Below are 11,814 nucleotides of genomic sequence, written 5' to 3'. Positions count from 1 at the left end.
GGTGGCGTTTTCTGGTATCTTCACCTTACTAAAGGGAGATTTTCTCAACTTTGCTTATAATTTATTTTAGAAATTAGATGGTATTTTCCTATAGAAAGAACAGTGTGTTCATTCCTAATGGGTGACACTGTAATGATCTGAATTCAAGGGAACATGTTCATGATAGAAGAAGAAAGATAATTTCCTCCCCGTTTCTTAAATATATAACTAACCCTAAACACATTTTTATAATTTTTCTATTTATATGCTTATGTAAATGTGCAGAGTCAAATGAACCAACTGTAAAAGGATATTTATAGGGGAAATTTGAACACTAACTGTATATTAAAGCGTTATTTCTAATTTTCTCGGGTGTAGTATTATGGTTATGTCAAAAAAAAAGGTCACATTTTAGAGATACCCACAGACAAAATGATGTATTTGATTTGCTTTAAAATAATCTGGAGTAGGGGAAATGGGGGACATATATATGAAACAGATTGGACACATGTTGAAAATTGAAGTGGCATGATGGGGACATGGGAGTCAAATATGTTCTTTTCTCTACTTTTGTGTAAATTTTAAAATTTACATGAAATTTACATGAAAATTTACATACTTACCAGTATGCAAAAGACTACTGGTAAATATAGCCGAGTGAAGCAGCCAGATTAAGAAATTTCTCTTCCCTAATATTTTATGAAAAGAACAAAAACTGTAAAAATCACTGTGGTAAATAGCCTCTAAGATCATCCCCAATGATCCCTCCTCTCTTCCTGGTATCCACATTTTCCCTCATTTAACCGAGGTTGGTCTGTGTGACAAATATTATGACGGGGTGATGGTATGTCACCTCTAAGATTAGTTTACAAAAAACAATGAAGTTTATCTGCTAATCGGTTGCCAACTTTGCCTTTTGGCATTTTCTTCACTGCAGTACAGCTATATTGACCTCTATCTGCCTAAAACAATAAATTTCTGAGCTTTCGAAATTGCTCTTTCCTCCATTGAGAATATTCTCACTCAGATCTACATATGGTGGCTCCTTCACATCACTCATCTCTCCTCAAATGATACACCAGGAAGAACCACCTTGACTAAAATAAACCCCCTCTCCACATCATTCCCACCTGCTCGCCCTGCTTTATTTGCTTCATATTACTTTTCATGAAGTGAAGTTGTATGGTTTACCTATTATTAAATAAATTAAAAACCTGGATAGAGTTTCCTAAACAGGAACGAGATATGGAAACATACCTTATACTCCAGATCTGAGAATGTGCGAGTATGACATCAGAAAATCTGAAATATTTAGGGATATAGTAAAATAAGACCTGCACACTAAAAACTACAAAACATTTGCTGAGAAAAATAAAAACAATAATAAAATAAATCGAGAGATACACTCTGTTCAATGATTGAAACATTTAATATTGTGGCGGTTTACATTTTCTAAAGATGGACATCATACTATATTCCTTTCCGTATGCGTTTCTTACAAAATAACATTGACACTTTTCCCAGTAAGTGGTCTATGACCATTTCTCTTGAACCTGAGTGTGGGGAAGGTACCTTTTTGACTGGCTTGACCAATAGAGTATGGCAGAAGTGATGCTATGTGACTCCCGAGGTTGGTCATAAAATTGCCATATGCTTCTGACTGGTTTTCTTGAGACATTTGCTCTTGAGTCAGGCCATCAGGTAGTAAGGAAGCCAAATTTCCATGGAGAGGCAGAGACTCACATGGACAGAAACAGAGGCCCTTGGGCTTCATCCCGGCTGAGCTCCCAGCTGACAGCCAACATCAATTTGCCTGCCATTAAATAAGCCATCTTGGGAGATGATCTACCAGCCCCCAGTTGAGTCACCTCAGTTGACACCATGTGGAGCAGAGATGAACTATCATTGTTAAGCCAAATTGCAGATTTGTGAGCTAAATAAATGATTGTTGGTTTAAAGTTAACAAGTTTTGGGGTGGTTTGTTATGCAGCAATAGATAATTCACACAATAAAATTTCAATTCTCCTCCAAATTGACCTATAGATTCAATGCAATCCCAATAAAAATTGCAGAGGCTTTTTAAAAACAGAAATTGACAAGCTAATTCTAAAGTTTATATGAATGTACTAAGAACTTAACATAGACAAACAATTTTAAAGAAAAGGAAAAGTAAGTAGGCTTACTATAAAGCTAGTCACACTTTATATGGTCAATTTTTTACAAAAGTGTCAAAGTACTTCAAAGGGGAGAGGATAGTCTTAACAATAAGCAGTGCTGGAAGTGAGTATTAATATGGAAAAAAATTAACCTCATTTCTTATTTCATACCATACACAAAACATAACTTGAGATGAATCATAGGCCTTAATATGAGAGGTAAGACTGTAACACTTCTGGAAGGAAATAACTTCATGACTTTAGAGGTAGTTGAGGAATGCTTAAAACTCATAAAAAGTACTAACCATTTTTAAAAGCAAAAGTTGATAACTTCATCATAATAAAAAATTTATTTTTGAAAGACATCAAGAAAGCAAAACACAAATCTTAGAATGGGAGAGATGATACATATATCTGACACAGGACTTTACAACTCGGTAATAAGCGATACAATAAAAATGTGCAAAAAATTCGGACATTTCACAAAAGAACAGATACTTTTTAGATATTACGAATACTCATGTACACGTTTTTGTATAGATGTTTTCAATTCTTTTGGAGTGGAATTGCTGGGTCATGTGGCAACTGTTCAACTTTTTAAATTGCAAAATGTTTTCCACAACAGTTGCCCCATTTTAAATTCCCACTAGCAATATATGAAGGTTCCAATTTTACATCCTTGCCATCTTATCTTTTATTCTAGCCATCCTAATGGGTATGAAGTGGTATCTCATTGTGGTTTGGATTTGCATTTCTCTAATGAATTATGTAGAGCATCTTTTCATGTATTGATATTTGTATCTTTGGAGAGATGTCTATTTATATGCTTTGCCCATTTCTTAATTGTGTTGTCTTCGCACCGTTATTTATATGTTTTGGATATTTAATCCTTATAAGATATATAACTTGTAAATATCTTCTCCCATTCCGTAGGTTGTCTTTTCACTTTCTTGATAGTGTCCTTTGAAGCACAATGGCTTAAAAATTTTGATGAAGCACAATTTATTTTTGCTTTGGTTGCTCATTGCTTGCCATATTTAAGAAACCATTGCCTAGTCCAAGATCACGAGGATTTACACTTATATAAATCTCAGACCTCCATAGTTTAGCTTTTACATTTAGGTCTATGATCCATTTTGAGTTAATTCTTGAATACAGTGTGAGGCAGGGGTCCAATTTCATTCTTCACCATGTGGATATCCAGTTGTTCCAGCAACATTTGTTGAAAACATTAACCTTTCCCCACTGGCACTTGCTTTTTTTTTCCCAAAAGATAAGAAAAAAAGAATCACTGGACTGCTTGGAAAGGCAAAAGTTAAAGAGATCTCCACTAGATGTGCCCCACTCCTGTAATCCAGATGTCAGGAAGTTTTCCAGTACCACCGAGGTCACGAAACCACTCCCAAAGTCACAAATCTGCATCTGGTAGAAGCAGCGGAATGCAGAATCTTGTCAGCCCCTGAAAAACTGAAAAACTTACATCTGCCGAACTTACATCTGCCAAAGTCTGCACACCACTGCTGGCAGATGGTATCTTTTGCTTTCATTCAGGTTTCCAATTAGCAAACGTTAGGTCTTTTTGAGTTAGGCTTCAGTTATCTGGAATATTTATTTTACAGGATATGTTCTGCCAGAAAATTAGGAGGCCTGTAGTAAAATAAGAGCTTCCTAATCTTCACTGAGAGAAAGGACAATACAGGTTTATGTGGAGAAAATATGAATTTGATTTCCCACCAATTTTATACATCATAAAGCATCCTGAGATCTAAAATGTACATTTCACTTAACAGTAATGCTGCATCATGGCTGCTTGCTAAATTTGATAGGCTTATTAAGAGTTATCTAAAATTTATGAATCCATTCACGTTTAATATATTCTAGAGTTACACTAGAAATCTGGATTATTTTGACAATGCCTCGCAAAGTCGTATTAAAGCAGATGCAAAGAACCTATAATCTGAACTACAAAGTATATGAGCTATAATTAGGACAATTTGGGACAAGAATCATGTCTGATAAAAGAGAACAGTACTTTTCTCTGTTTACATTGTACCACACAGATTAATTTTTTACCTTTGTTTGAAATGTTTGCAAAAGCAAAATACTCTAATAATAAATGTTAACAAATATATTAAAACATGCAGTCAAAAAAGTTCTGAAATTTAAGAACTAGTACAACCTTGATTTTAGATTATCAGTAGTCAAATTTTTTATGTCAACAAAACCTCTATGGCTGTTTTTATAAAAGATTGGGTGAAATTCTACTTCCCCAGATTGCCAATCCTTTTCTATAGCTCAAAATCATAGGGCTCCATTGTAATATTTATTACTATGGTTTCAATTTTATTGGGAAGCTAAACTTCTGCAAGTCTAATGTTATAACTAATGTCACAGTTGCTTTATATCACACTATTAAAATGGATAATGCACTTCAGGAACTGAAGTGTGTAGCACATTTTCATTTCAAAAACACCCACAAACTAAAAATAGATATTTAAAATCTTTATTGTTTCATCATCAAAATCTTCTTTCCATAGAAGAATGGCAATGCAGTATCAGTGCATATTCTATGGAAAATTCATACCTCAAGTAACTAGACTAGAAATCTGAGACAGCACTATGTCAAGCTAGTATGCAAGATCAAAGACACAATGCTGCCAAAGCAGTTAGTATACAGAAAGAATATGCAGCTGTTAGAAAAAGTCTATGGGCCAGCGAATGAAACAGTTGTAGTGCACTGCACTAACATTCTAGAAGAGAAAATGGGGAAGGACCAGAGAATGTACTTCCTGCCAAAAAAATCGAGTACATCACAGGCACTGAGTTTCCAACTGTTTTACCAGCTAATTCATGTGTACCTGTACCTTCTTTAAGTCTACATTATAACACTGCAAACCGTTTTCAGCCTAACGTGTAATGGGACAACCACATGCAGATATTTCATTCTGCTTCCCATCTCACAGCTAAAAGTTAACAACTTGAGTTCAGCTATAAAACCTGTGGCCTTTAGGCATCTTTAGTAAAAAGATAAACAAACCCAAAATTTGTTCCCATTTTCTTGAGAAATAAACTTTATAAAAACAAGAGATAGCTGTCATGATTACTCAGTTTTGTCTGAAGGCAAAACAATTTTTATGTAAGTATACTGAATAAACATACAAACAAATATCCTTAACAAAATACTGGCAGATCAACTTGAACATTTTCATAATTAGCTCCTGAAAAAAGTACTGACAATTGTGAGCTGCAAATAACCACTACGATTTGATCATGCCTGGTTACTGGGAAGTTTTCGGTCAGGTTTGTGTCTGAAGCTGCTATACAGCTGGATTTAGCTTCTTTGCATTAATTCACACAATAAATGCCATTAAAAGGAAACAGCAGATCTATCATGATGAAATAAAAATCAAAATAATTGAGAGGTATACAGGAAACTTGTCTTAAATATTTTTAAATTACATATGATATAATCTTAGAGAATAAGAACTAAAATTACCATGGTCTAAATCTTAAATTGTTGATGTATGAATTATCTGCGATACTAACAAGTCACTTGTTAATCATGTCAAGGCCTTGTGGGACACAGGGGGCACTCTGAATGCATGGCATAGCAATTCCTTTCTAGGTGAGTTACACGTCTCCAATTTAAAGTGTTATTAAACTATATATGAAAAGTAATTTTACTTAATATATACATTGTACAAAATAATTTAAAAGGAGGGAGCAAGGAAAGGTTTTCTGGTATATATGATGCAAACATACAACTTTCCCTTATCAGTAGTAGTTCCATGAATGTCCATTTTACCCATGGTAAAACATGAAAGGCTGATAGAACACCAAAAATTTCATTTATAAATAGAAACAGGATTCAAAAAATGGAATTTCAACATCGCTTCTTCCCACAATGCAACTCATCCTACTTTAACTATTGTAGACATAAATAAAAATCATATGTCAAAATCTGTTTTTTACACTTTTACCTTAAAATTTAACAAAAAATTCTTCTAACAGTTGAAAAGAAAAGCACTCCTTTGTAGCAATTCCATAAAATAATTTTCAATTCACAAAACACCTGCTTACTGGCAAAACCAGCAACACTTATAGAGGGCATGGGCATTAATACTTGGCCCCTCTGAGGTATAAATGCAGCTATATTTGCACTGAGTATATAGTCTATAAGGTATGCCAACAGTCTGCATGTTTGCATAAAATTGGGAGTGATGTCATCCTGACTGATTGAAAAAGTACTTTTATAACTTTTTGTAATAACAAAGGTTAAATAATTTTAAAAGGAAGGATACACTTTAGCCCAGTAACAGCAGAAATCTAACTGCTAACCAACGTGAATGGTTATTACATTTAAAAAATGTTTAATGTTGCATATTGATCCAAAAAAACCCCCCCCAAAACCGAAAAACTGAACAGGGAAAACACATAAATATTTGAAGTCAGCAGGACACCACAAAAAGCATACTACAGGTAAGTGGGAAATCAGTCAAGCTTTTCTAAAAGAGAAAATACTTTTAATCCTTTAGCAAGTCTCTGTGAAAATAGTATGCTTACAATAAAAGTGAGAAGGGAGCACCTAAAATACCCCCAAGAGGCTTGCTATACCATTCAGCATTGCTGCCCCCTCTCCTGTGTGCATGGATGGCCAACAAATGACAAGAAGTCCATTTAACAAGAGTTCAGTAATTTCTTCACCACTGCTGCCAACTGAAGTCATCATTGCTTCCAAAGACCAAGAAAAAGCCCAGTATAGTTGCAAAGATGACTGTGTTTCCTGTGAGAACAAGTGCACAAGCTCCCCACTCAATCTATGGAAATAAGATATAAACACTCAGTTAATAGACACACAAAGAGCAAAAAGATAATGAAAAGCGAATCAAGGCTCTAGTCATGTCAGTCATGATCTAAAACAAGTATGATTTGTAATAATAACTTTTACACTACTGAACACTTAATAGTACTTCTATATTGCTACTTTTATTGATCTCTGGTTCCTTAAGAAAGACAAAGTCATGGAAAGATGATTAGCTATTCAAAAGCAACTTGACTTCTGGGCTAGGAAAAAGCAGCACAGAATGCCACAATTTTCTGTTTATAAGAAAATTTGCTCCAACTCTTCCTTAGTGAATCTAATATTTTATCTAGAAAACAGATTAAATTTAAATTATCAGAGGTGAAAACAAACTCATGTACATTCTTTTAAAGGGGCAGGAAGAGTAATTGCCCCCTCCATGTAGAAAGGTGGCCAGTCCCTGTCTTCTCTGCCTTCTGTACCTCCCCAGAGGTGGAGGGACTGGGGAATGTGGGAGGAAGAACAGAGTATACGTAGCCCAGCCCCTTCTCCTCTTTTGCACTTTCTCACTTGCAAAGAACACAAAATCTCCTTGGATCTTCCGTGTTTTAAGCTGTACAGGGCAGGCCTGTGGCTGTTCAGCACTGGTTTGGTTAGTTGTGCCCAACTCTCAGATCAAAGGATTGGCAAAGCCAACCGCTGCTGCAGACCCCAGCCATACTCTCCAATATAATATTTATCAGTTAACAACAATAAAAGATTTTTATCTCTATCCTATAGGTTGCTATGTCTCTTTCTTTTTCATGTTATTTAACAAAAACTTTTTGCTCCGAGAAACTTTCATTAGTGAAGAATGCATTCACTTACCAGATGTGCTCTGGCAAATACAATAGGGAGTCCAAAAGCTGAGACGACAATGCCTGTTGTAAGAAATATGGCAAGTTCCTTACAAGCGTTACTCATAGCATCTGTATCATCCACTAATCTTCTTGCTATGCAGTATGGAATAGGTGAAAGGATGTAAAAAAACAGAACAAAGAGAGGCCAGTATTGGCTAGAAAAAGAAAAATAAGTTAATATAGTTTTTGCTATGTCGTTTTCTTACATATAAAATATACTTCAAAAAATAAAGACCAAAGAAACATTGCAAAGTAGTTTAAAAACATGATAGTTTAAAAATAAGCTATAACTTGAACACTGAAAACAGAAACATTTAGTCACAGTATTCTTAATGTCAATTATGACACAATAATGAAATATTTCTTATATCACAAAAGAAAATGCTTTATAAATTATAACACCTGGAATCAAGGCCCAAAATTAAAAATATTTTTCATTTTAGGTTATCAATAAATAGGCATACAAAAAATGAGAATATTAACACAATAATTTTTAAAAGTCCAGATGCATGCCCTTGACTTCAATGATATCCTATCTTAGCATTAAGCTGGAACACCTTCAAACTTTTCTTAGGTCACCAGGAATTCCCAAAATACTGAAATCAAAATACGGAAAATGAACTGAAAGTAATATTGAAGGCTTTCAGCCAGAACTCAAAATTTATCACAATAAAAATAGATGGCTTTTAGTCTACAGTCTGGCTATTGTATTGTGCCAATGTCATTTCCTGGTTTTGCTAACATAACTATAGTTATGTAAGACAGTACCACTGGGGGAAGCTGTGTGAAAGGTACAGGGGACCACCATGTACTACTTTTGCAAATTCTAGAGAGTCCATAATTATTTCAAAATAAAAAGTTAAAAACAATCTTTAAAACTACTCTAAAATGAACTACACATAATAGTGGAGATTTGCTTATACTTACAGGCTTATGATAAGCAAAGATTTATCTATGTTTTTACTAAAAATCTTTTCCTAAACATGGTAATAGAAAAAATTATAAATGAACAAATGCTAAGGAACAAACTCACTTGAAACCTGTAATTTTATTATCCAATGTCATTTCAGTAAATTAAAAAAAAAAAGAAAGAAAAAAATTCAAACACTACAAAAGCACAAAATGGTGGAACCTCAAAGTTGCCGACATCTCCCCTACCCACTCTTCTATTGAGCTTCTTGTGGATCCTTTCATATTTCCATACAGATAAACTTTAAAATATATGAATGAATCACTGCATTTTTTCATTTAACAATATATCTTGAACTTTATATATTAGCACTTACGGCTCTTCCTCATTCTTTTTAAGACTGCTTCATATTTCCATTGGTGGATGTGCCATAATTTAAACATTTTCTTTTGATAGACCTTTAGGAGGCTTCCAGCTTTTTTTTTTTTTTTTTATAAACAAGGCTGCCATGAACATCCACACTCTCATCCAACTACACATATCTTTGCAAACTTCTGCAGCAGATTCTTATGAGAAATTCTAAGAAGTGGAAGAGCTAGTTCAAAGAATAGATACGTTTTGAGAGCTGCAAGCAAACTGGCCTCCAAAACTCCCCTTATTTATACTCTACTCACAGTACATGACAATGCCTATTTGCTCGTATCTTTTATTTTTGCCAATGGATTTCATTTAGTTTTGAGTGAGATTAAGTATATTTTCATGTGTTACATGCAATATGCAGTTCTTTTTCGTTTTTGTTGAAAACGTTTTTGTTGTTCATATGTCTTATTTTTCTACTGAGTTGTCTATATTTTTCTAATTTATCCTATTAATTTTTAAAAGTTCTTTCTATTCTAAGGTAAGTAATTGCTTACATGACTTTTTTCTTAGTTAACTGTCTGTTGACTCTGCTTATGGTATTTTTTTACTGAAAAAGACATTTTTAATTTTCTTGTATTTAATTTCATCAGTAGGGGCTCCAAAATGAGCTGTGGTGCTGGACTATTCCATTGATTGCTATCTTACCATTACAAACTTAGCAGTAGTTTAGGAACAATAGCTGAAAGTCTCTTTTGCACTTTGGTGTCCTAAAATATTTACAAACAAATTTTAAGTGAAAACTTTTTGTCCGTGGCAAATGAACATTTCTTAGGATTACTTCTACAGCAGTAAAAAAATAAAATAAAATAAAATAAAATTAAGCTATAAAAGTAGAAAACCTTTGTTATACACTCAAAAAGATAAAAATTTTACATACTTGTATATAGGAAGGGCACATCCAAGCATCAAAAACATCAACCCAATTGCTCCTCCAAAGGACAAACTAATCAAAGCTGCAAAGTAGATAAAAAGTCAAATAGAAATATTAAATTAGTATTATTTTTATTAAGTCTGAACATTACTTATGATTCCAGAAGCAAAAAGCAAAACAACACACACACACCCTCCAAAAGTGTATTGAAAGTGAGTATTTTCTGAAGTGTAAGTTATCTAGTTTCAGAATAAGTCTTCTGTAGCATCTTCAAGGCAAAGTAAAGCAATATTGATTTTCAAAGCCCTGATGTATCACTAGCACATCGCTGCATTCCCTAATTACTGGTTTCATTTCTAATGAGTATCCCAGCCTGCAAGATCAATGCTCCTTCAGATGTTAGTATTATATTTACTCCACAGATCATTACAGCTTTGAAAAGCAGTATGTGGAGGAACTCTACACTGTCAGCTTTACTGGACTTCAGAAGCCTCATCCTTTGGGAAAATCTCTCTGGCTCAGCTCCTGTTTCTTTGTATGTAAGTACACCCCAACACACACGAAACTAGTGAGAAAAAGTGTCTAAGAATATCTGTAGTTAATAATTTTAATCAATCAATTTTACTGAGTTGTCAATTAATTTAACCAATTTAATTTTATTAGCGGGCTTTAAATAGTTGGTAAAACTATAGCAAGGTTTCCTCCTCAAATCTCCTATACACTAGAAAATGTGCAGGACAATGGATACAATCATTCTGTGGTATTACTATTTTTAAGACATTATCACAAGCAACAGATGCATTCTACAGGTGAAATAGTTTCTAAAGTTACACACACATACAAAGCATTATATTTTACAAAGTATTTTCACATACATCAGTGAGTAGAAACAACTTTCTTGAATAGAGATAGTTAATCAATGGCCTAGAATTAAGCAAAGAAATAAATGATCAATTTATTTTGAGTTCTATATGACCCATATTTCTGCAACTACAGTGGCTAAGAGAATAACGTCTTTTTTTTTTTTTTTCCAATGATGTAGTTAAAATTCGAGAGTTGTAGGTCTAAAAGTCACCAAGACAAAATCTAACATGTACGTACCAAAATTAACAGTAAAAGAGTTAAATGCTGCTATACTACTGATATACTTCTGTGAATTAAAAGTCATAATCAAGGACACCCACTGACATGGTAGCTTGGCAGATGTAGTTTCCATTTAGATCGTTGACATAGGTCATGTCAACTCTGAATGCATTTACTTAGTCCTTAATGCTAGTTACAGAAAGAAAATTTGCACTTTTATTTTACAGCAAATGGGGAACTTTAAATTTACAAAGGGAATGCAATGTAAATGATGAGAAAAATACTGAGTTTATCATTTGCTTTGGTCAGTTTAAAATAGGTCCTTATAATCTTCCCTGCTTACTTCTCCTGACATGTATCAATCACATCAGGCTACTTGTCTTTGCCCTCTGTACTCCAGTGACACTGGCTCTCTCTGCTTTCCTGGAAATCAGCGTTTCCTCACCCATATGGCCACTGCATGTTGTCTCTTCTACCTCAGACACCTTTTTATTCATGTTTCATTGAAAAAATGTCTACTGAATACCAAATATGTAACAGGTGCTGGGGATATGTTAATAAATGAGATAAGGCCTGTTCACACTCACGGAGGTTCCATTCTTATCCAACTCCTTCTTTCCTTCAAGTTATCTCCTACTTTTCCTTCAGATTTTAGCTCAATCCTTTTTTCTTTGGTGAAGTTTTTCTAAATCTCC

At 34.0% G+C, this 11,814-nt stretch overlaps 1 protein-coding gene across 2 annotated transcripts in view; it reads right to left on the bottom strand.

The window, feature by feature from the left end:
• Nucleotides 1–4,622: 4,622 nt before the first annotated feature.
• LEPROTL1 (leptin receptor overlapping transcript like 1) overlaps nucleotides 4,623–11,814 on the bottom strand; it is a 14,785-nt gene continuing 7,593 nt past the window's right edge. For both annotated transcript variants that reach the window (XM_011371828.2, XM_011371825.2), the window contains 3 exons: nucleotides 10,043–10,118; nucleotides 7,804–7,990; nucleotides 4,623–6,952 (listed from right to left, as the gene is read on the bottom strand). In XM_011371828.2, coding sequence (XP_011370130.2) covers nucleotides 6,836–6,952; nucleotides 7,804–7,990; nucleotides 10,043–10,118 — 380 coding nt within the window. In that variant the 3' untranslated portion in view covers nucleotides 4,623–6,835. The remainder of the gene's footprint in view (nucleotides 6,953–7,803; nucleotides 7,991–10,042; nucleotides 10,119–11,814) is intronic.

The sequence above is a fragment of the Pteropus vampyrus genome, unplaced genomic scaffold, assembly GCF_000151845.1.
Source record: "Pteropus vampyrus isolate Shadow unplaced genomic scaffold, Pvam_2.0 Scaffold8, whole genome shotgun sequence".
Classification (NCBI taxonomy): Eukaryota; Metazoa; Chordata; class Mammalia; order Chiroptera; family Pteropodidae; genus Pteropus; species Pteropus vampyrus.
Note: the sequence above shows the minus strand (reverse complement) of the source record. Positions and strands in the feature narration are given on the sequence as shown.